Below are 24,102 nucleotides of genomic sequence, written 5' to 3'. Positions count from 1 at the left end.
TTCTTATAAACTATGAATATCAATGTAATAATTATAAAGTTAGCATCAAGCCATTCATAAGCATCCAGAAATCATGGATAGTTTCTTTATGAACTTTATGTAATCATAATATTTGGCCACCTTGGTGTCTAACAAAACACTTAATACATAAATATCAAATTACTCATGATTCTAACTCTAATATATGAAATAAAACTATAATTTTATAATCTAATTCATTACCGTAATATGTCTTATAGTCATCCATTTCATTAAAAAAAAAGAGTGATTCATAAGTTTCATGATCGGTATAATTTAAACAAAGTTAAATTCAATATTTAAGACTTAAATTGTAATTTAAATTAGCATAAATTATCAGAATCATAATTTTAATTGATAATAAAAAAATAAAATTAAATAATAAAAAAAATTATAAATCTGAAATCATAGCTCTGATACTATGTATAAGCTATTTTATTCATGTACAAAATAAAACATCATAGTGCACTAGAATTAGTTATTTTCAGGAAAAGAATCTTTAATTGAAATATGATGCATTCAAAAATATCTTAAATTTTATCTTTCGATAAAATCTAAATTTCCTGAAAGATACTTCAGACGAATAGAATTTTGATTTCTCTTTCTTAAATAGCGTGCTTTGACATAAGTTATTAATGTAATATCTTATTCGGATGTGAAGGACCATGTTCAAATATCTTGATGTCTTCCATCAAGACATCAATTAAGAATTAATATAAGCAATATTTTTTATCATCAATGGATATGACATTGATGGGATATAAAAATAAATAAACTTTTGTATATGAACAAATATTAACAGACTATAACACATAACAGAAAAACCACAATAAAATAAAACATCAAGATATATGTGGAAAACCCTTTCAATGTAAAGGGTAAAAATCACGGGACAAACTAGAGATAATTCACTATAATAATAATGAATATATAAATCTCAATCTTTTGTCAAAACCCTAGCAACAATCAAAAGAGAATAACTGGAATATAAGGATCATGTCACTATGCACAATATCTAAATCATTCCTAATTCTCCTCAAGTAATCACAGTAAGAATCTACTGTAGATCTGATCTAACTTGAGATGAAAGCACTGCTAGATAATTGAGAACAGTCTCTCTGTGTTGTCCTTATCTTCTTCCCTTTCTTTCTCTTCCTTTTCTATTTTGTTCTCCTCCTTTTCTTTCAAATCTCGTGACTGCCAAAAACTCCTTCATTGTTGTCTTTTTCTACCTCTTTTTGCCTCTAAAATTCAATTATCCATACCTCCCTAATTTGAATTAGAGTTAGATTAAGTGAGGAGGTGGGCTGTTGGTTGTTTAGGCCCAATATGAACTGAATCTATGAGTTGCCAGTTCAACAACCTCCCCCTTCAGCCCATAAATATGAAATTACTAATTATAACTTAGTTTATATTTTTCTCATTTAATATTTATATTTTTTATTACTTTTATCATAACTTAATTTCATCATGCTCTTATTTAAATTATTCACTTCTAAAATAGTTCCATACATTTATCAAGTCGTTGGCAGTTGAATTATTTTGAGAAGATCGATTTTCAAATTGTAAGTTATTATGAAAAAATTGAGTCCCTCATATCTATATTATTTCCTGATGACGTATACCGTACGTCGGTGGTCGGTGCTAAATACTGAAGCGTACATGAGCAACATAGCACGTTAATTTTTATTGCTCATTATAGCTTAGCTCACCTTTTTTCCTCACTAAATATTTATCGTTTTTAATATTTTTATTATATCTTAATTTCACGAAGCTCTTATTTTAATTACTCCCTTGTAAAATAGTTCCAAGCTATTTTATTATATCATGGCAATTCAATTATTTTGACAATATAGTTTATGAAAAAATTGTGGCCTTCAAAGCTATATTATTTCCAGACACCATCATATGTTCAAGTTCATGCGTCTGGATAAAAGTAGCTCACACAAGCCTATAAATGAACAAATTGACTGAATCAAAGCCGACATCAATATTTGGGTAGCATTTTACACATCTTAGTTTTTATTCCCCATACGACTTCAACATTTAACTTACTGCCATAGTAGTCAACATAGAGCAGATGCCTTAGGAGGTATCAGAGAAGGAATCATGAATGATCACTCGAACTGCGATAGGAATTCTTACTGCGTGCTTCCCATCATCAATCCATGTCAAGCTTCCGAAGTTGAAGTCCCCTTGCACCATCTGAAGCGGCGTGAACGTTGCCGCAAAGGTGTGCGTCATCGTAGAAGCATTGAACTGAAGAAGAGAAGGCTCGACCACCATGTTGACACCCGGAGGAGACTCCCCCATTGCCCTGTAAATGGAATCCGTGTCCCCCACATTGGTCACGGTTCTCTGCACCGTTAGTGGTGTCTTCTTCAGGTCGGGAATGGAGATGGAAGGCAGATTCAGGTGATACAGTCGACTGTCCACCAAGTCACAAGTGGTCGACGGACCGTAAGTGCAGTTGAAGAACTTGAAGTAGTCTTCGGGATCGACGTCATAAATAAGCCCGGGATCAATGGCTTTGTTAGGATCGATGTGACCGCCGCCAAAGTCGAAAGGATCAGCGTGCTTTCGAGGAACTCCCTCTGCTTCTATGGGGAAGCCGTATGCATTGGCCGTATGTGCTTAAAACAGAGGTTGTCATGCTACTTTAACATCAGGAAAGCAGACAGAGAAGAACTCCGGAACGATGCAGAAGCAGGATGGTAAATCTACTTACCAGTTGTGACGAGTGCTGATTTGATGGCAGCAGGAGACCACTGGGGATGTGCTGCTTTAAGAAGAGCTGCTACGCCAGAGACATGGGGGCAAGCCATGGAAGTCCCGGAGTCAAACTTATAGGAATCTTTTACTGCGGCCAGGATAAGGAATCCGGGAGCTGTGATATCGGGCTGTCCAAAGGCAGTGATGGTGAGCACACCAGTTCATCGAAAAGAACCAAACATGTGAGCTTCTAGTAGATAATAGAAATTGCACCGACCTTGACTAGATCTGGGAACAATATACTCGGCCCTCTCGACGAGAAAGCTGTGACCCTGGGCGACATAACTCCACTCCCGACCATATCCTGCGTTAGGCTCACCTTCACCAGCGGAGATCTGCCAATTTCCTTCCGTGGTTATTATTCCCGAAAAGAAAATTCTGATCCGTTTAGGAAAACGGAACTCGAGTTGAGCAGACCTTGTATTCGTTACATAATCTTCTATTTGTTTTCCGATCTCGTAATCTACAAAGACGCAAACGGTGCCGTTGCAAATTTCGTCGATGTAGTGGAGGATGCTGGCGGAGTACTGTGCAAAGATAATGCCCTTCCCTCCTGCTTCCTGAACATTACTGGCAGCCTGTTGAAAGCCTTGCACGGGTGGTAAGCGTGAGGCGATGGCAAGCTGGTAACAGAGCACAATCTTTCCGACTACATCACTCGAATTCAGAGCGTCCGAGCAACTGCAACAATAGATCAAATGCACGTTACTATGTGTTAAGAATTGTTCAAATTAAAAAGAAAAAAGAATTTCTTTTCAAAAGATTTATTTGAAAAGGTGTTTTTTTTATAGTTATTTTTTTATCTTTTGAGAAAATATCTATAAATAGATATTTGAAGGTAAATTATTAAGACATATTTTTCATAATCGCAAGTGATTGAATTAGATATTTTCTAATTCTTTTTTTAAGATTCTTTATTGTTTGCTCAATACAGATCTTCTAAAGGCTTGTCATATCCACTAAAACTATTTGCATCTAACCCATAGCAATCTTATTGAGAAGATGGTACAAATATCATTTTTAGAAAAGTATTTATACACGTTTCAAGCCTAAATATCTTTCCTAAAGTATTCTTGATCTTGCGTTTGTTATTTGTTTCCATAGTGTTTTTATCCTCTTCTTTGTCGTATTTTCCCAACAATCTAAAAACGATATTTGTGAGTTTATATAAATTCACTATGGAGGCCACAAATATCATCAAATTATTGAATCAAGATTTTATTCATTTGGATCGTTTTGATGGAACGAATTTTACCCGTTGGCAAGACAAGATGAAATTCATGTTGACTACGTTGAAGATCTTCTATGTGCTTGATCCAAATCTTTAACCAATTCCTGATCCAATCGATGATGACACTAATGAAGTTAAAGCTGAACAAAAGAAGAGAATCGAAGATGAAGTCAATGCTCTTTCGGATCGGCTTTATGATCTTTATACGGTGGAACCATCTGCAAAAGCAATTTAGAATGCTTTGGAATTCAAGTATCATGCCGAGGAGGAAGGTACAAAGAAATTTTTGATTTCTAAATATTTTGATTATAAGTTTATAGATGACAAGCCAATCTTGGCACAAGTGCATGAGTTGCAGGTCATTGTTAATCAATTGAAGGTTGAAAAAATCGAACTTCCTAAACCTTTTCAGGTAGGGGTTATAATAGCCAAGTTACCTTTCATCTTGGAAAGGGTATAGGAAGAAGATTTTGCATGACTCCAAGGATATCACTTTGGAGCAAATTCAAAAATATCTTCGAATCAAGGAGGAATGGAGGATGAGAGAAAAGAGTGAGAACTCTTTTGGCAATATAAAAGCAAATGTTGTGAATCAGCCTAAGAATTCCAACAAAGGTAAACAAAACAATGAATATCATTTTGGCTCCAAAATGGATCAAAGAAAATTTAAGAAGCCAAAGAGTGGAGGTTGTTTTGTTTGTGGAAAACATGGTCATTTTGCTAGGGATTGTAGATTTAAAAAGGGCTAGAAACCGAAAGTCAACTCTGTTGAGGGAGATGATAATATAATCGCTATGGTCAGCGAAGTGAATGCCATATTTGGCAAGGTTTCTAGTTGGTGGTATGATACTTGTGCTACCGTCCATGTTTGCTATGATAAGACACTCTTCAAGACTTACAAAGAAGTCACAGAAGGGCAAGAGATTCAAATGGGAAATGAAGTTCATTCTAAGGTGATTGGCAAAGGAAATGTGGAACTCACTTTCACTTCGGGTAAGAAATTCACTCTTACTAATGTTCTCCATGTACTGGATATGAGTAGAAATTTAGTAAGTGGGAATCTATGTTTGCTAGAATTAAATCTGTATTTGAATCCGAAAAGTTAATTCTATCCTGTAATGGAACTTTTGTTGGAAAAGGCTATTCCATTGAGGGAATGGTCAAATTATCTATTGTTGACAATGATTCTAAATTTAATAAAGATGTTGCTTCTATTTATATTGTTGATTCTTATTTATTATGACATGATAGATTAACACATATTGAAACTAGCACCATTAGAAGAATGGTTAAGGATGGTTTAATAAATTATTATTTTGATGATCTTAATAAATGTAAAATTTGTGTTAAATCAAATATGATAAAGAAACCATTCAAAAGTGTTGAAAGATATACTAATTTGTTAGACTTAATACATTCTTATATATGTGAATTAAATGACATATTAATGAGAGGAGGTAATATATATTTCATTACTTTTATAGATGATATGTCTAGATTCACGTATGTGTACCTTATTGAAACATAAAAATGATGTTTTTAATGCTTTTAAGGCATATAAAACAAAAGTTGAAAATCAATTGGGGAAGAAAATTAAATCTTTTAAGAAGTGATAGAGGAGGAGAATACTTTCCTAATGAATTTAACTTGTTTTGTGAACAACATGGCATAATGAACACCTGAGCAAAATGGATTAGCAGAAAGAAAAAATAGAACTTATCTAGAGATGATTAATGCTATGTTGTTACATGCTAAATTATCTTATAATTTGTGGGGAGAAGCTTTATTGGCTACATGTTATATCTTAAATAGAATTCCCTCTAATAAAAATAAGATCTCTCTATATGAGTTATGAAAAGGAAGACAACCTAACATTGGTTATTTTAAAGTGTGGGGGTGTCTTGTATATTATAAGAATAATGATCCTTAAAGGACAAAATTGGGACCTAGAGGAATCAAATGTGTATTTATAGTCTATGCCTCAAATAGCAAAGCATATAGACTTCTTAATTTGGAGTCTAATATCATAATAGAATCTCGAGATGTAGTTCTTTGAACATTTATTGACTTCAAGTAATAATGTTCATCCTCCAACTAGTGAAGAGTCACTAGTGGAGACATCTCAAAAGGTTGGTGAGCAACCTAATATTCTTTTGATTGGACATCAATCAAGTTCACAAGAGGTTGGAGAGCAATCTCATAAATTAAGAAGAAGCACTCGTGTACGAAAAGCAAAAACAATTCCTCTTGTTTTATAAGTGGAAGATGATCCATTCACCAAACCTCTAACAAGAGAAGTTGTAAGATCAACATCAAAATTGATGGGGCTAAAACTCTTTGAATAAAAGATCCACCAATAATAGCAACCCTACTCAACATTATGAAATGAGTAATAAAGAGTTCAAAGGGTAAGAACAAGTCATTGACATGTGGAGTGGTAAGAACAAATCATTAAAATATTTTATGAGTCCCATCTAAAGATATTAAAGTGATGGTTGTCATCGAATGAGGGTTGAGTTAATTATACTCTTAATGAAGTTAGGACAAGTAACTCAAAGAGTGATAAATATACTATAAGAACTTCACCTATATGAACTTAGAAGTGGTGCCGCTTCGATTGAGAGTTAGAGTTTTCTCTCATAAAAGTTCATGAATTTGGATGAGCCTAAGGCCATATTAGGACCGAGCAAGATTTTATGAGGAATACAAGGATATTGTATTTATGTGTATGGTATCATCGGTGTTGTCATTAGGAATAACAAATTCAAAGTTTTTATGCTAATTGGGATTTCGACTTTACTTTGTGATGCTTACACTAAGGTAATATTCAAATCGAAAGATATATTATTTTATTCATAAATACTATTTAATCACTTAGAGAAAATTTTAAATTTGAACAAGTGGGGGATTGTTATAAATTGTTCAAATTAAAAAGAAAAAAGAATTTCTTTTCAAAAGATTTATTTGAAAATGTGTTTTCTTTTATAGTTATTTTGGTAGTTATTTTTCAAAGATCGTGTCTTTTGAGAAAATATCTATAATAGATATTTGAGGGTAAATTATTAAGACATCTTTTTCATATTCTTCTTCTTTACTCTCCAAGTGATTGAATTAGATATTCTCTAATTCCTATTTAAAAATTCTTTATTGTTTGCTCAATATAAATCTTCTAAAGGCTTGTCATATCCACTAAAACTATTTGCATCAAACCTATAGGAATCTTATTGAGAAGAGAGTGCAAATATCATTTTTAGGAAAGTATTTATACACGTTTCAAGCCTAAATATCTTTCCTAAAGTATTCTTGAACTTGTGTTTGTTATTTGTTTGCATGATGTTTTTATCCTCTTCTTTGTCGTATTTTCCCAACACTAAGATACTCTTTTCTTTAAGAACATTTAATCGAATTATAGTTACCTCCCACCATCTGCTAGCTGTTTGAATCCTCCATCGGTGGATTCATAGAGGATGGATTGTCCCTGCCGCAGCAACCATGAACAATTAATTCAATATAAGTAGATGCAAAATTTCAAATGTATTAGCGTCTGTGAAATCTACACGTTCTCACCACCACGGTTCGGTTGTCTCCGAGGGTTAGGAGGGTAGGAAACGACCGATCCATGGTGCTGGCTGCCACCGTGATCACCCACGGCAGGTCATTAGAAATGGTCTGGGGAACGGGACCATCGTTGCCTCCAGCGAAGATCACAGTTATCCCCTTTGCTACCGCATGTATGGAAGCAAAGATTGAGTAATGTATGGCCCCAAGTGAGAGTGATAAGATGTCCACACCATCATGCACTGCGTCGTCTATCGCTTTTAGAAGGGCGGCATCAGGGCACCTTATGTTGTTTCCCCAGCACGCCTTGTATATTGCGAGCCGGGCACGAGGAGCGCCTCCTCTTGCTACGCCGGCACCGAGGCCATGGAAGCTCGCGTTACCCACGAATGAACCGGCCGCGGTGGAAGCCGTGTGGGTTCCGTGGCCCTGAAAATCTCGGGGAGAACGGTAGTCTACGCTGATGTCGGAATCGTCGACGCCTCCGTCGTACCATCTTGCACCGATGATCTTGCGGTTGCAGTGGTTGACGGTGAAGTTTTGACCTACTTCACACGTTCCTTTCCAACGGGATGGGACGGGGCCGTAACCATGGTCATCGAAGCTTCTCGATTCCGGCCAAATGCCTATACAAACAAAGTTCACATGACACGGTCAAATCAACAAGCTCGATGCCAGTAACGAAATAAATATATAACGCTTGCCTGAGTCGACAACACCGATGATGATGCCATCGCCGAAGTTGCCTCTTCGAAGTAGTCCTGTGGATTGGGGTTGTTCATAACCAAGACCAAGGTAGTCCCAGCTTCGTGTAGTATGCAGCGGAACGCTGCGACTTGGATTGACGCTGATCACCTCCGGCAATTCTACCAATAAAAGAAAAAGGGCAATATGATGAAGGCGCTTACTCATCTTCATTGAGAATTATGTATATGTATAAATACGATTTTTTTTCTCATAACTTATCACGAACATCAATTCTCCTTTTCATGATCCATTTACATGTTTAAACCAACAAAGGAGACATGATTTATTCACTATAAACATGCTGTTTCTCATCTCAAGACGCCAACCAGCGATGGATTGTTCTCATCAGTTGTGCGGTTAAACATATTAGAACTTGAAGAAGGAAGGAAGAACCTGCAATATGGTCTGCTTGAGATTCCGTAAGCATGGCTGCAAAGCCCGAGAAGCCATGCTTATAGCTGTAGACAATTGAACTCAGGGCTTCCTCCTTGCTGAATCACCAATTAGAATAACCTTTAATCGAGCATACATGACAGGAAGATGAAACGAACACAAACTATATATGGTGCAAAAAATGCATACCTCCCCAGTACGGAAGACAGCATATCATGGTGCGACGCAGTCACAAGGTTTGGATCTTCGTGTTGCCTCTCTCCCATGTACACTATGTACAGCAGCTGCACAGAAGAGACCATCGAGATGTTAGTCCACGGACATCGAATGTTAAGATGGAAGAGAGACGCTCATGGACCTTGGTCGATGATGGTGTATGTCCAAGTGCTGCCATTTGGATGAAGCTTGAAAGGAAGAGAAGTAGAAGCATAGAGGATAGAAGATGCTGGGAACCCATCTTGCATGTGGCCGTGGAGGAGCAGCGTTGCTCCAATGGCGCTACTTACAAGCCTATGAAGCAACATGACCGACGGTGGTGATGGTCAATGATAGCTTGTTTGTGGCGAGTTAAAGCCAAGGAAACTTCGTTGATGTGAAAGACTAATAAAAATAAAAGGATATTATTTTATCGTAAGTAAATGAACCAGTCATCAGGCAAGAATCCTGGAGAAATCAAGACTATTATAACAGCATCTTATACCATTGGTGGATTGGACACTTTTTTCTAGTCTATACGTATTCCACGAAGATAATTGATGGGAACCGTGATGCATTATTGCACCATGATAGACACAAAGACCTTTACTAGTCTCATCAAGCCCAATGGCTATGGCACCTGATAGAGATGCTTCCTCTGCAAATTATGTTGATAATAATAATAATAATTATTATTATTATATTATATCTTCATTAATAATAACAAAACTCTTTCTTGGTTTTTCAGTGTGGAATTATATATAGGTGAAGGAGCAGCATAATTATGATAGGGGCGAATTCCCACATAGATCTCTAAATTTTCAAAATAATAAAAGCAACTCTCTAACCATTTTTATTTTTTTCTTAAGAATTATTACCTTTTCTCTCCATCCTTTTAATAAACTAGCTCATATAATTAAATCGGTTCGACCAATGAAAGGTTCAAAACACGTAGGTAAAATTAGACTTATTCACACCGATCAAAAAGTTTTAATTTGTTAAATAAAGTAAGAAACAAAGCATACGAATAATACATGATAAATACTCTCACTTTAATGCTTGGAGTTTAAACATTATCTCATAAATTACAAAGTCGTCCTTTGGGCGACTTTGTAAATAAATGTCAAAGTCATCCCTTGATAATTGAATATATTCAAATCAGATATATTTATTACATTTAAATATATATATATAAAATATAATTGAATATATAAATTATTATATTTGCACTCATGAGTTGTAAAAATAATAGATCAACCTTTTGGTGATCCTGAAAGTTCTTATAAACTATGAATATCAATGTAATAATTATAAAGTTACCATCAAGCCATTCATTAGCATCCAGAAATCATGGATAGTTTCTTTATGAACTTTATGTAATCACAATATTTGGCCACCTTGGTGACTAACAAAACACTTAATACATGAATATCAAATTACTCACGATTTTAACTCATAATATATGAAATAAAACTATAATTTTATAATCTAATTCATTACCATAATATGTCTTATAGTCATCCATTTCATTAAAAAAATAAAGAGTGAATCATGACTTTCATGATCAGTATAATTTAAACAAAGTTAAATTCAATATTTAAGACTTATATTGTAAATTTAAATTAACATAAATTATCAGAATCATAATTTTAATCGATAATAAAAAAATTATAAATCTGAAATCATAGCTCTGATACGATGTATAAGCAATTTTATTCATGTACAAAATAAAACATCATAGTGCACTAGAATTAGTTATTTTCATGAAAAGAATCTTTAATTGAAATATAATATCTTGATGCATTGAAAAATGTCTTAAATTTTATCTTTTGAGAAAGTCTAAATTTCCTGAAATTTTGGTTTCTCTTTCTTAAATAATGTACTTTGGCATACGTTATTAATGTAAATATCTTATTCTGATCTATGGAGGGTGAAGGACCATGTTCAAATGTCTTGATGTCTTCCATCAAGACATCAACTAAGAATTAATATGAGCAATATTCTTTATCATCAATGGATATGACAACTCAAATTAGGTTTTTCTTTCTCATTAACTATTTATTAAATTATCATTAAATATAAAAAAAATCATATGAGCCACATTAATTCCAACAAATCAAGCTTACGAGAGTATATATATTTTTAGTATGTGAACGTCCTTTTTAATTGAGGTGGCAAGCAAATTTTTGGGAATTAAATTAGCGAGTTTAATTTAATGTCATAACTATGGATATCGAAAGCTTAGAATTTTTATGTCGTAAACATGAAATTGCTAATTATAGCTTCGTTTATGTTTTTCTCATTAAATATTTACATGTTTTTAATACTTTTATCATAACTTAATTTCATCATGCTCTCATTTAAATTATTCACTTCTTAAATAGTTCCATACATTTATCAAGTCGTTGACAATTGAATTATTTTGAGAAGATCGGTTTTTAAATTGTAAGTTATTATGAAAAAATTGAGTCCCTCAAATCTATATTATTTCCCTCAAGCTCAATGACGATAAGGTCACGAGGTCTGGATCTTCGTGTTGCCTCTCTCCCATGTACACTATGTACAGAAGCTACACAGAAGAGACCGTTGAGATGTTAGTCCGTGGACATCAAATGTTAAGATGATAGAGAGACGCTCATGGACCTTGGTCGATGATGGTGTACGTCCAAGTGCTGCCATTTGGATGAAGCTTGAAAGGAAGAGAAGTAGAAGCATAGAGGATAGAAGATGCTGGTAACCCATCTTGCATGTGGCTGTGGAGGAGAAGCGTTGCTGCAATGGCGCTACTTATAAGCTTATGAGGCCACATGACCGATGGTGGTGATGGTCAATGATAGCTTGTTTGTGATGAATTAAGCCAAGGATAACTTTGTTGACATGAAAGACTAATGAAAATAAAAGGATATTATTTTATTATATGATAAGGGAAATATATCATATTAGTCGTGCAACACACATTCCCGGCATCTTTCATATCCTAATTTGGAATGAAAAACAATCTACTATGCCATAGGTACAAAAAGGACAATGAATCAACTGGCCCTAAATGAGACGTCACTCACTTGTCAGTTTAGTTGTGTAAAATTTTAATACATCATTATAAAATCCGAACTTTGAATCCTGCTTATATAACCTATTTTTAATTAAATAACAATAATTAATGTTAAGAGTCATTCATCTATCAGAAACTTATGTCAGCCAACGAATGTTAGAGGATCTCTAATATTTTTTTATATCTTGTAGGAAAATATTTACTCTGTTCAAACTTTCTTGTGCTTTGACACCATCTTATTTTAGAAAATATTTTTAAATATATATTCACCATAAGAAATATATACCTCCGTATATTAATTTGCAATTTGAAGACTCAAACAGGATAATGGAGATTCATGAGTTATTGCTATCAATGCTTACAACGGACGTGGCTTCGATTCTCAATTGATGGAGCAGCCACCAATTGATGCCATGACAAGAAGATGATAAAAAAAAGCATCTACTGTTACCGTGATATTTCCATCCCTGTCGTCGTCCAACTTTCTCATGTCGGCCATTCACTCACCCATAAAGTAATATACTTTACATAAAACGTTGCTATACCAAACCCAAAACTTGAAGTCAAATGCTATTGCGTGGCTTTTTATTTGCAGCAGTTCTTTATACAATTATTGTTTCTCATTATACTCATCTGAAAAAAAAAAAAAAATCAAGATTGTCACATATTATATGCTACATTATGTCAGGGACCATTCTCCTTTTTCGTATTTGATTGAACGATAAAGTGTTCGATGACATTATTCTTTTTCTTCGTATTTAAGGTCACGTTGATCAATTTTATCAAATCAATCATGTCAAAGTAGTTGATAGGTCAATTTGACAAAATAGATTAATAAAATAATAATAACATAATCAACACGTCAACATAAGGTGGCTCACACCATATAATCAAGTGATCTATACCTTAAAACTAAGTGATAGATATCTTAGAGTCAAGTGACAAATACTTAGGGGGGAGTCAGATGACTCATATATCGAAGGATGACATCTCAAGGTCACTTCCGTCAAGTATGACTGATGCAGCTATGATCTCTAAATGTTAACAACTCCATCGTATCTATTATATGTTTCTTGGATTTGATGCAATACAACTTCACCTAGGCTAAGGAATACACATATATAACATTAATTCATATCCACCAGCGTAATGATTCCAAAGTCACGCTATAAAAAGCTCAATCATATATATTCTTAAGAAAGAGTAACATCCTGTTAATACTTTTGGTTTATCACTTTTAGTGCATTGTCGATGCATCAACCCTCAAACTTTAAGTGTTAGAGGAGTTTTATTGAATATGCCCTTGATATATTTATAGGATTTGATGTATTTTGGATTCAATCAACCTAATATAATAAAAAACAAATATGGAAGAGGAAGACGATTAGCTCGAACTAAAGCTCGAATTTACGCGATCAAATTTTCACTTAAGACAATCAAAACAGAGAGATGTATTGTATGGATTTCTCCCATTAACATCAAATTTATCCATAATAGGATAGACATTATCACTTGGTTTTCAAATGATTCCAGATACACCCAAATGTTTTCCTAAATGCTACGTATATGTACTTACTATTATGTGAAAAGGTTTATTTCATGTATCCAACATAAGAGACCATCATTATTTCATGTCTTGAATGCGTAACCAGTGGCAAACAATGGGATTAAATCTTAGGAGGTGTCGGAGAAGAAATCACGAATGATGACCCGAACTGCGATAGGAATTCGTACCCAATTCTTCCCATGTCGATGAACCCAAGTCAAGCTTCCGAACGTGAAGCCTCCTTGCACCTTGTGAAGCGGCGTGAACGTCACCTCAAAGTTAAGCTTCTCGCCGGAAGCCCTGAAGTGTAGAACAGATGGCTGCACTTCCATCTTAACACCGGCTGGAGTCTGCACTACGGCCATGTAACGGCCATGCGTGTCGCCCACGTTAGTGACGGTTCTTATCACTTTCACAGGCGTTTCTCTCAGGTCGGGAATGGAGATGGAGGGAAGATTCAGATCATATGTACGGCTGATACCCACTCCAGATTTCCTGAGGTCAGGAATGGCGCCTGAGGGCAGCTTCAAGTGATTTTGGCCACTAGTACTGTTCGATGCACGGTTTGTGTAGCGAAAGAAGTTGACGTAATCATTTGGATGGATATCATAAATAAGTCCAGGATCCATGGCTCGGTTAGGATCGATATGCCCTCCGCCAAAGTCGAAAGGATCGGCCAGCTTCCGAGGAATCGCTTCTGCCTCTACTGGGAACCCGCGTTCGTTGGTTGTATAGGCTTGAGACGGAGGCATACATAAATATGTCAGAGTTGGCAAATGAGCGGATAAAAGAGACACCTACTCACCGGTGGTGACAAGTGCTGATTTGATGGCAGCTGGAGACCAATGGGGATGCACTACTTTGAGAAGAGCTGCAATTCCAGATACATGAGGACAAGCCATTGAAGTTCCTGACATAAATTGATACCCATATCTCACTGCCGCCAAGATATTGACTCCCGGAGCTGTGATGTCAGGCTGAGGAGAAGGTAAAGGATGAGCTCAGTGCTCTGTTTTTCCATTTTCCAGTGGAGCTACGATCGACCCTCAGCAGCGTCTTGTGCTTATCAGAGGATTTATGGTTGGTTTTATCATTGCTTTCAAGCAGAGGATGATTTTACTTCTCAAAGTTTTAGATGTGGGAGGGGTCCGTTTTGCAATCTATTATAGGAGACTTCATAATTATCATGAACAGAGACACAACTATAGCTGCATACATACCTTCACTAAGTCCGGATAGCTTGTACTCGGCCCTCTTGCGGAGAAAGCTGCCACCCTCGGCGACATCACTTGGCTCCCGACGATGTTGGATGCAGGGCTCACACGCACCACGGGGATTCTCCTACTGTCAATCTATCCGTGGTCAGACTCCCCAATTAACTGCACGGCGCGGGTGGGGATCAGAATGGAAATCGAGGAAACAGACCTTGCAGTTTCCACACTGGCATAGTTGGCTATCTGTCCGCCTACATCATAATCCACGAGGACGCATGTAATGCCGCTGCAGTCTGGGAGGATGCTGCGCGGGAATCGTGCAATAATAGCTCCCCTTGCTCCGGCTTGCCACAATCTCGCTAGCAACTGGGAGGTCTCACCGGCAGCATCGACGGCGGCAGCATTTGCACGATCAAAGCATAACACAATCTTGTCTGCTAATTGCGTGAGATATTGAGGCACCACTGAGCAACTACAACGGATTACATGTACACGTTACTGTTTGCCCTCTTCTTAGACGTGTGAAAAGAGATCCAAAGCAAAGAAGACAACAGTAATAGGCAGTCGTTACCTGTCAAAAGGTACAAGTTCTTTGTATCCTGCACTGGACGCGTAGCACATTGATTGTCCCTTCAGTTAGGAACAAATTGATGAAGATTATAAGTTTCAAGTTGATCAATATCTGGTAAGAGATACACGGGCTCGTACGTACCACCAGAGTTGGTCCGTTTCCAAGGATTATGTCGGTCGGAAAAGAGCGATCGATAGTGCTGGCAGCCACCGTGATGACCCATGGCACCGCGTTGTTGATTGTTTGAGGAACCGGGCCATTGTTGCCCCCAGCGAAGACCACCGTTATCCCCTTCCTTACCGCGCCTAGTGACGCCGGAAAATAACCATACCCACTGATCGACAGTGACAAGATGTCCACCCCGTTATCCACCGCGTCATCTATGGCTTTTAGTACGTCCGCCATCTCGCATCGATCCCCACCTCCTGTCATCTTCCAGCACACCTTGTAGATTGCTAGCCGCGCTCGAGGAGCGCCTCCTCTCGCTGTACCGGCACCGAGACCTTGGAAGCTCGCAAAACTCACCAACGAGCCTGCTGCGGTGGAAGCTGTGTGCGTTCCATGGCCAACGGCGTCCCGGGGAGACTCGTATTCGTCTTGGCTGATCCTGGATGGATCGACGGCATCTTTGTAGTATCTTGCACCGATGATCTTCTTGTTGCACCTGATGGGGCCTCCTACGCCAGCGTCACACGTTCCTTTCCAACGCGATGGTACAGGGCCATAACCACTGTCGTCAAAGCTCCTCGATTCCGGCCAGATGCCTATATAAGGTTAAGCCAAGAAGATGAATTGACAATTACCCAATAAGCTGAAGAATTGCTGATGCTTGCCTGTGTCCACAACTCCAATGAGGATCCCGTCGCCTTCCTTGCCTCTCTCAAGTAGTCCTGGCGGTTGGTGATGCTGATAACCTAGACCAAGGTAGTCCCAGCTTCGCGTAGTTTGCAGACGAAATGCGCGGCTAGGCTCGATGCTCATTACTTCCGGCAAGACTAGTACGAAACGACAATACAACCCTTCATCATCGTGTGCTCAACCAATAACCTAAGTCTTTGGAAGCATTGCTTATAAATTAATTTCTTAGTTTGGTCTCATAAACTTGTGCACCTGAAGCGCACAACATTAGATATATGTGTCAAGGACCTGCAATTTGATCTGCTTGGGATTCCTTAAGCCTGGCTGCAAAGCCCGAGAAGCCGTATCTGTAGCTGTAGACGATTGAATTGAATGCCGCATCCTTGCTGAAACAACACAAGTGCACCAACTAACCCGTAAGCAAGGAAGCATATAGCAGATGAGGACGAAGTTGGATGGAGAACATATACCTCCCCAACACAGAAGACAGCATCTCATGGTGGGACGCGGTCACAAGCTCCGGATCTTCGTGATGCCACTCTTCAAGACACACAATGTACAGCTTCACAGCAGCAAAGCACCGTTTATTGTCATTTAGGAAAGACCATTGATATATTGATGCATACACATCAAATACCGAGATGATAGAGGTACACTCACCTTGGTTGATGCTTCGTCTCCGAGAGCTTCCATTCGGAAGAAACCCAAAACGAAGAGAAGTAGAAAGGTGGAGGGCGGAGTATAATGGGTACCCATACTTACCTCTCCTCCGTTGCTGTAGTTCCGCTATTTATAAGCCTATTAATTAAGCCACCAGACCGACGATGATGGACTCTCTATGATACCCAGCTTTGACATCTCTATTTAGGATTCCATGGTGTCGAACTTTGTTGATAGCATAATGACACGTGAGTGATGCACAATGCAATAATAGACATAGTATTCTTTTAGATACGAGCTGTGTAAAGATCTCAGAAATAAAACGGACCGAATTATTAGCCTACAGCGTGTAGTCTCTTGATCAGTGAAGTATGCCCTGAGTCGAATACGAGGCTCCGACAGGAACGAAGCCTGTTTTTTCTTTTCGTGTCGTTGTTTCAATCTGATATCCATGTGGATTCACAGCATGTGACTTCCATACGAAGCTCAAATATTGACAATTAAGATTTTAAGGGGAGTGAGATCGATGAATGTGGTAGAACCACTTACAGATTACATCCGCAAATAATAACAGATAATCTACACAGCATGCAGATTTTAGACGCCTGTCTAAAATCTGCTACAAGTATATACAACATAAAAATTAGACGCTGGTCTAACTTTTGCAACACAAATTAATCTGCCATAAATCTTCGAATTATAACTCAAAATTGACGAATTATTATTAGCTGTTCGACCAGTTTCTTGATTCAACAGTAACATAACAACTGTAGTATGCATCGTATCCAACAACTCATTAAACAAAGATTTGTGTCGAAAGCACAGAAATTAAGGACTAAACATATAAATATTGGGTAAAAATTATGCGATGAGCAATTTGCCTCAGGAGATAAAAGAGGCTCAAAAAAATTAAGTAGTAAACCAAATTGTGACTTAAAAATAGAATAGATCTCAAACAGTAGACAATGGAAGATGGCTCTGGAAAACCCTCCTGAAACCAGAGTTTACTTGCCTGTTAAAAACATTGATAAGCTAAAGGTATAATGTCATAAGATAACTAAATAAACCAATTTATGGCTCTGCGATTGTTACTTCGACCTCCACACCAGGTTCAATGGTGATCGAGGTTATCTGCTTCACAACCTCAGAAGAACTGACAAGATCAATCACCCTCTTGTGCACGCGTAGCTCAAACCGATCCCATGTATTGGTTCCTGCAAAAACATCACCATCAAACCCAGCAAATTTACGAAGCAAACACAAAAAGATGATGGGAATCAGATAACATGCCTAAAGCACAGCCATAAACCTTCAGCAGCATAGCCGAACAACAAAACATCACCATGTAAATTAATAAGACCAACATTTTAATGGGTAAGAACAGAACTGCATCCAAATCGTGAGCCATACATACACTCGGAAGTTGCAAAAAAAATGAAATTCTGCAGGACAGTCAATTTGTAAATATAGGAAGAGGCTCTCAAAAGTGCACTGAAGTCATCTTTCTAACCAAATCACAAAAAACCTTAAAACCTCCAAAATACTTCATCAGGTACTCCAAGTGTAATATTCCGTAGAAAGCCAAAATAGATAGTTAGACTGAGCATCAGTTTTAAAAAGCTCGATTTGTTGAGACTTCATAAGAGAAAATGCTCAGTAAAAGTGTCTTTTTTTATCATCATCTGCACAGTCAAATCATCTACTGGCAACCACATACAAGAAACCCAACCGTGAAATGAAACTTTGATCTTTTGTTTTTAACTGTAACGAAGCATCCACGATATTAATGGTTTACATGAAAAATATAAATTGGATACATAAAAGACACTTTCCAGCCTCCAAGTTGCATTTGAACAATCCACTTCATTGAATGACATAAGGCTAACTCAGCATAATGACTGCCTCTTCATGTTTCCTTTAAGCAAATAAAAAATATCAGAAACATAATGTCTGTCACTTCATGTTTCAATTAAACAAGAAAAAACTGAGAAGCATGACTTCAGCCTCTCGTGTTTCATTTAAACAAGAAGAAACCTTGAAATGCCAACATATATCTCAATGAAGACATAAACAGATATGAACATCATACTTGAGGCCACCAAGTTACCGACACAATGCCTTGAAGGAAGCAACTGTTTAGGACAAGGTCTCATGAACTAAAGGTAAGATCGAAGAAGCTCTGAGAAGGGAAGGGTGCAATACCTTCACCACAGGGAGATTTCCTGGTGGTAATGTGGAGGACCTTGGTGGGCATCCTCACGGGACCCTTGACGGTCAGCCGCTTGTCCTTCGCTCCCCTCACCAGATCCGCACAAACTGAACCACCAAAATCGATCAGGAGGGGCGAAATCAGTCAAAGAAAAGATTAAAGAACCCAACTAAACGTCATAGGCATGGCGTACCCTTTTCAAGGTTCTTGACGTTCTTGGAGGAGAGGGTGATCCGGATGCGGTGAAGCTGCTCCTGGGGTTCTTCCAGCCCCAGCTTCGTCGGTTTCATCGGTCCGTAAGCCGCCGCCGCCGCCATGGTTTCGATGCTTAACAAACCGAAGCAAAGACCTAACACTAGAAATCGTCAGATCGGAGATGGAGGCCTGACGAATAGATGATACGTGAAGGAAGACCTCAACCGTACCCCTCTCTGCCTTCTCTACGACGCCGCCTTTTTTTCGTCTCACACTCCTGCGCGTTCAAGAAACAGGCTTAGGGTTTACTTTCATGTGCGAGAGACTGACGAATTTACAGATGCGCTCTCCTGGTGATCTTAAATTACAAAATGGTCCAACACAAACATAGATAACTTGATTGATTCTGAAACAAAAATCTAAGAAGATATTACTAAAATAATTCGAATACATTGCGATATGTTATATTTTCTAAAATATTCGGATTCTTATCGTTGAATCTCGAATTTTGATGATGATATTAATTAATGAATTAATAATTTAATTCATGTGTTGAGATAAGTGATGTAAGACTAACTACGATCGTAAGAAAGGTAAAACGATTAAGGAAGAATTAGAGTTGGGCCATAATTAAGCATCGGATCGGATGAATCAGGAAATACACCGAAAGATCAAACGATGTAGTGAAAGTTCGCCGGAGGTTTGCCGAGAGTTCGTCGAAAGCTCGTCGGAGGTTCATTGAAAGCTCGTCGGAAGTTCACCAAAAGCTCGTCGGAAGATTACTAGGAGTTCGTCGAAAGTTCACCGAGAGTTCGATTGAACCATTGACGTGTAGGACAACTCATATTGCAAGTAGAATAATTGTTTTAGCCATAACTATCCTAGTTAGGACTTTGATTTAAGTTAATTTTGGGAGAAATCCTACTAACTCAATTAGAGGTCAACTGGACCTTTAACTAGGTTGAATTGGGCCAGTTGATTTAGCTATTTGGAGTCATGTCAAGTGGTGGCACCGCCCAGACTGGGCGGTGGAACCGCTTTGGGCTCAACCTCCTAGGTGGTCTAGGCAGTGGTACCACCCAAATTGGGTGGTTATACCGCCATAACCCATTCTCTAAGGCTTTGTCAGGCGATAGTACCACTAGATTGGGTAGTGGTATCGTCCAATGTTAGTCTATAGGCGATGGTACCATTAGTACCCTAAAAACCAAGGATGAGATATTTTTTGGCTCCATTTTTTAAGCCATTGGGGCGCCTATAAATACCCCACTCTTTCGTGTATGAAAGAGCATATGAACAAAAGTTAAGATTTTGGGGTGTAAAAGTGTTAAAAAAAATACTAAGAGTTCTCCTCCTCTCTTTCTAGCTTTGTAATCATTCAAGAGAGGTATGAGGCTTGCAAAGGTTGTCTCCTAAGCTCGTAAAAATGAGAAAGTGTTGTAAAAGGGTGGTTGGTCTTCGCCCATCGAAGGAAGACCGTTAGTGGACGCAGGTAGCCTCAACGAGGAGGAATCGGGAGTTGATGTAGGTCACGATGACCGAATCACTATAAATCCAATGTGATCTCTTCCTTATCATCTCTATTATGCTTTTTCTTTATATTGTCTATTGACTTGGCTGCTTACTCCACTCCACACCTTCTTCATGTTACTCCACTCCACACCTTCTTCATGTTAAACACATTTCTGATATATTTTTTTATCGAAACGAAGTTTTCTGACTTAACATAATTTTTAGAAAAACACTAATTCACCCCCCCTCTTAATGTCATTGGTATCAGTTAGGTTACTTTTTATTTGGTTTAAAACCCAAGAAAGATGGCTTTTGTCGATAATCATGAGGGACTTTCTATCACTCGCCCTCCTATGTTCAATGGGACGAACTATACTTATTGAAAAACTAGGATGAGAATTTTCTTGCTTACTATGGATTTTGAATTATAGAATATTATTAAAAGTGATTTTGATAAGTATTCCAAACTAATAAACGAATAGAATGATTTAGAAAAGAAGGCATTCTCCTTGAATGCTAAAGCGATGAATACTTTGTTTTGTACTCTTGATAAAAATAAATTTAATCATGTTTCTTTATGCAAAACTGCACATGAGATTTGACATATACTTGAAGTTACACATGAAGGTAAAAGTAGGGTTAAAGAGTAAAAAATTAATCTTTTGATGCATAATTTTGAATTGTTTTGAATGAAACTAAGCGAAACCATGGGAAAAACGTACACTTGTTTTACGGATGTCGTTAATGGTTTGAAAGCACTTGGTAAAATTTTTTCTAATATTGAACTTGTCAATAAAATACTAAGATCACTTTCGAAAAATTGGGATCCAAAAGTGATGGCAATAAAAGAAGCAAATGACCTGAACAACTTTACTCTTGAAGATCTTATTGGGTCATTAATTACCTATAAAATGACGTGTAAGACACATGATGAATATAAGGACTACATTCTAAAGAACATGAAGAATATGATACTTAAAACTAAAGAAGATCACTCGAGCAAAAGTTCAATTGATGATGAGGACTTGACACTTCTAACAAGAAAATTCAAAAGATTCATAAGAAGAAACAACATAAGTTTTGTAAAACAAGATACTAAGAACAAAAATGAACTCAAAAAGGACACAATCATATGTCATGAATGCAAGAAACCGGGGCACTTCATAAATGAATGTCCTCAAGTGAATAAGAAGCTACCAAAGAAAAAAAAAACGCTCATAGCAACTTGGGATGATTCAAGTGCATCCGAAGACGATGAGCCAACCAACAAAAAAGAAGTTACAAACTATGCATTAATGGCATTTGGCGATATGGTAAATGACTCAATCAAATCTTATTTAGCTTATGATGATTTACTTATCTCTTTCAATGATATATATGATGAATGAAAGCTAGTCGGTAAAAAATATAAGTTGTTAAAAAATGAGCATGCTTCTCTTGTTAGTAAATTTGATATATTAAAAAATGAGCATGATGATAATATGTTAGCTCCTTGTACTCAATATGAAGAGTTGAAATCATTTAAAAAAAATTTGTTGCTAGAAGAAACATTAGAAAATTTTAAAATAGGTAATAAATCTTTAAACATGATCCTTGCTACTAAGGGTCATGTTCATAGAAAGGAAGGAATTGGTTTTGTGAGTAATACTCAACAAAAGCTTGCTATCTTCATTAAAGGACCTACATTACATGTCTCACCAAAAGAAAAATATAATTTTTGTGAAAGATATGATCATTTTGCTTACAAATGCTCATTTAAACGGTTTAATTCACACAAATTAGTTTGGATCCCTAAAGGAACCATAAATCATAGACAAATCTATTTATGAGGGATCCAAAATTAAATAAGTGCCTAAAACAAAACTCTCATTCTTGTAACTGTATTTACAATCATAAGCTAGGAGCAAGATATGGTACCATAATAATGGATGCTTTAGGCACATGATCAGAAATTCAACTCATCTTTTAAGCTCACTAGCTAATATAACAATAAAAATGAAAGATTATTTGAATCAAAATGTTTTAAACTTGAGGATTTTTTATAAACCTTTCGATGGTTTATGTAGTATCTTTTGGTTTTAAATAATTAAGCATGATTTTTTTTAATAAAGCTAAAGAACCTTAGTTATCTTTAATCTTACAGGAAACTATCTACGTTGATTTCATTGGATTTCTTAAAAAAGATGATGATAACTTTAGATTTGTTTTCATATGAGATGATTTGTTGGTGTTTACTACTTCAGATGTATCATACATGAAACAATCTTCTTAATTCTCAAGGATATTCATCTAAACAAATCTTGAATTTTTTACCTCATTTTTTTTTAAGTTTTTTATTTATTATTCTCCTACGATTCTATTATCTATGACTTGAATTATTTTATAAATTTTCTTATATTTATGATTTGTATGTCTCATAATATGATTGAATCATTGAAGTACATAGATAGAAAATTATTGGCTGCACATCTCAAAAGTGCTACGAAGCTCACACTTTCAATAAGAAAAAAGTGATGACTTGAATGCTAATATAGGATTAATATCATCTGCATAAACGTTAGCTTGAATATTATTGGATATTGACTTGAATGTTAAATATGGCTGCTAGGAAGTTAAAGGTCAAATGTTGAAGTTTGAATGGTTGAAAGACAAAATTACAGCTTGAAGATGAGTCGAAAGCAGTGCACAAGCGGTAGCACCACTAGAGTACACTATCCATAAGCAATAGCACTGCCCAACTGGCGGTACCATAGCCCGAAACTGAGCCCTATAAAAGGGCTTTTAGGGTCGATGGTAGAACCGCCCCCAAACCTTCCTCCACCTCCCCTCTACATTTCTAAACCCTTCTACACTTCTCATTCTCTTTGCTCTTCCTCTACAAAACCTTTCTCTTCTACAAATCTAAGGATCAATCTCAACTCTCTAAGAGATCACTATAAGGGTAATCTTTTAAACTTTTTTCTAAATTTATTGATTGATCTTGCTTCTTATATATAGTTCTCTCATTGATAATATATATAGTTCTCATGACATCTAGAAGATGCTCAAGCGGTAAAGAAAAGAGAAGATTATATGAAACCTATGATTTCATACTCTTTGATTCTCCTCAACATGCCCTTAAATTCTCAAACTTTGAGTCTAGAAGTATACATAAAGGAAAATATATAGATCTAAAAGAATTAAGTAATTTGGAACTAATTCAATAGTTTGGTAACTTAGATGTCCTTCCAATCCTTCAAATAAGTGAGCACATTTATTCTAAACTTGTTCAGTTATTTTACAATAACTTGCATGTGGATGAACATAATAGGATATCCACTTATCTCTTAGGGCATCACATACTCATTACGAATAGTATAATCTGCAACATT

The 24,102-nt window shown here is 36.7% G+C and overlaps 3 protein-coding genes and 1 pseudogene across 5 annotated transcripts; all 4 read right to left on the bottom strand.

Annotated features, from left to right (window-relative positions):
- Positions 1-1,989: 1,989 nt before the first annotated feature.
- Positions 1,990-9,221, bottom strand: LOC103974781 (subtilisin-like protease SBT3.3). Its single transcript, XM_065098921.1, has 10 exons — positions 9,078-9,221; positions 8,909-9,003; positions 8,720-8,817; positions 8,284-8,445; positions 7,589-8,205; positions 7,438-7,499; positions 3,208-3,471; positions 3,008-3,125; positions 2,747-2,918; positions 1,990-2,651 (listed from the first exon to the last, which is right to left on the bottom strand). The coding sequence occupies exons 1-10, from the start codon at positions 9,174-9,176 to the stop codon at positions 2,104-2,106; spliced, it is 2,235 nt and encodes a 744-aa protein (XP_064954993.1). The 5' UTR covers positions 9,177-9,221; the 3' UTR covers positions 1,990-2,103.
- Positions 9,222-13,425: 4,204 nt separating this feature from the next.
- Positions 13,426-16,973, bottom strand: LOC135607248 (subtilisin-like protease SBT3.10). 2 transcript variants are annotated; one of them, XM_065098920.1, is made up of 10 exons: positions 16,816-16,973; positions 16,626-16,717; positions 16,444-16,541; positions 16,131-16,292; positions 15,439-16,061; positions 15,298-15,356; positions 14,938-15,198; positions 14,733-14,853; positions 14,318-14,489; positions 13,426-14,248 (listed from the first exon to the last, which is right to left on the bottom strand). In XM_065098920.1, the coding sequence occupies exons 1-10, from the start codon at positions 16,909-16,911 to the stop codon at positions 13,641-13,643; spliced, it is 2,292 nt and encodes a 763-aa protein (XP_064954992.1). In that variant the 5' UTR covers positions 16,912-16,973; the 3' UTR covers positions 13,426-13,640. The 2 variants fall into 2 exon arrangements, with proteins under 2 accessions (XP_064954992.1, XP_064954991.1); XM_065098919.1 differs by having other exon boundaries at positions 13,427-14,248; positions 14,733-14,856.
- Positions 16,974-17,724: 751 nt separating this feature from the next.
- On the bottom strand, positions 17,725-19,567 carry LOC135583065 (small ribosomal subunit protein uS10y). 2 transcript variants are annotated; one of them, XM_065098918.1, is made up of 4 exons: positions 19,450-19,567; positions 19,218-19,373; positions 19,018-19,131; positions 17,725-18,029 (listed from the first exon to the last, which is right to left on the bottom strand). In XM_065098918.1, exons 2-4 carry the CDS (start codon positions 19,339-19,341, stop codon positions 17,887-17,889), a joined length of 381 nt encoding a protein of 126 aa, XP_064954990.1. In that variant the 5' UTR covers positions 19,342-19,373; positions 19,450-19,567; the 3' UTR covers positions 17,725-17,886. The 2 variants fall into 2 exon arrangements, with proteins under 2 accessions (XP_064954990.1, XP_018679107.2); XM_018823562.2 differs by having other exon boundaries at positions 19,218-19,487.
- On the bottom strand, positions 18,416-18,503 carry LOC135608662 (small nucleolar RNA SNORD36; annotated as a pseudogene).
- Positions 19,568-24,102: the final 4,535 nt, after the last annotated feature.

The sequence above is a fragment of the Musa acuminata genome, chromosome BXJ2-3 (genome assembly GCF_036884655.1).
Source record: "Musa acuminata AAA Group cultivar baxijiao chromosome BXJ2-3, Cavendish_Baxijiao_AAA, whole genome shotgun sequence".
NCBI lineage: Eukaryota > Viridiplantae > Streptophyta > Magnoliopsida > Zingiberales > Musaceae > Musa > Musa acuminata.
Note: the sequence above shows the minus strand (reverse complement) of the source record. Positions and strands in the feature narration are given on the sequence as shown.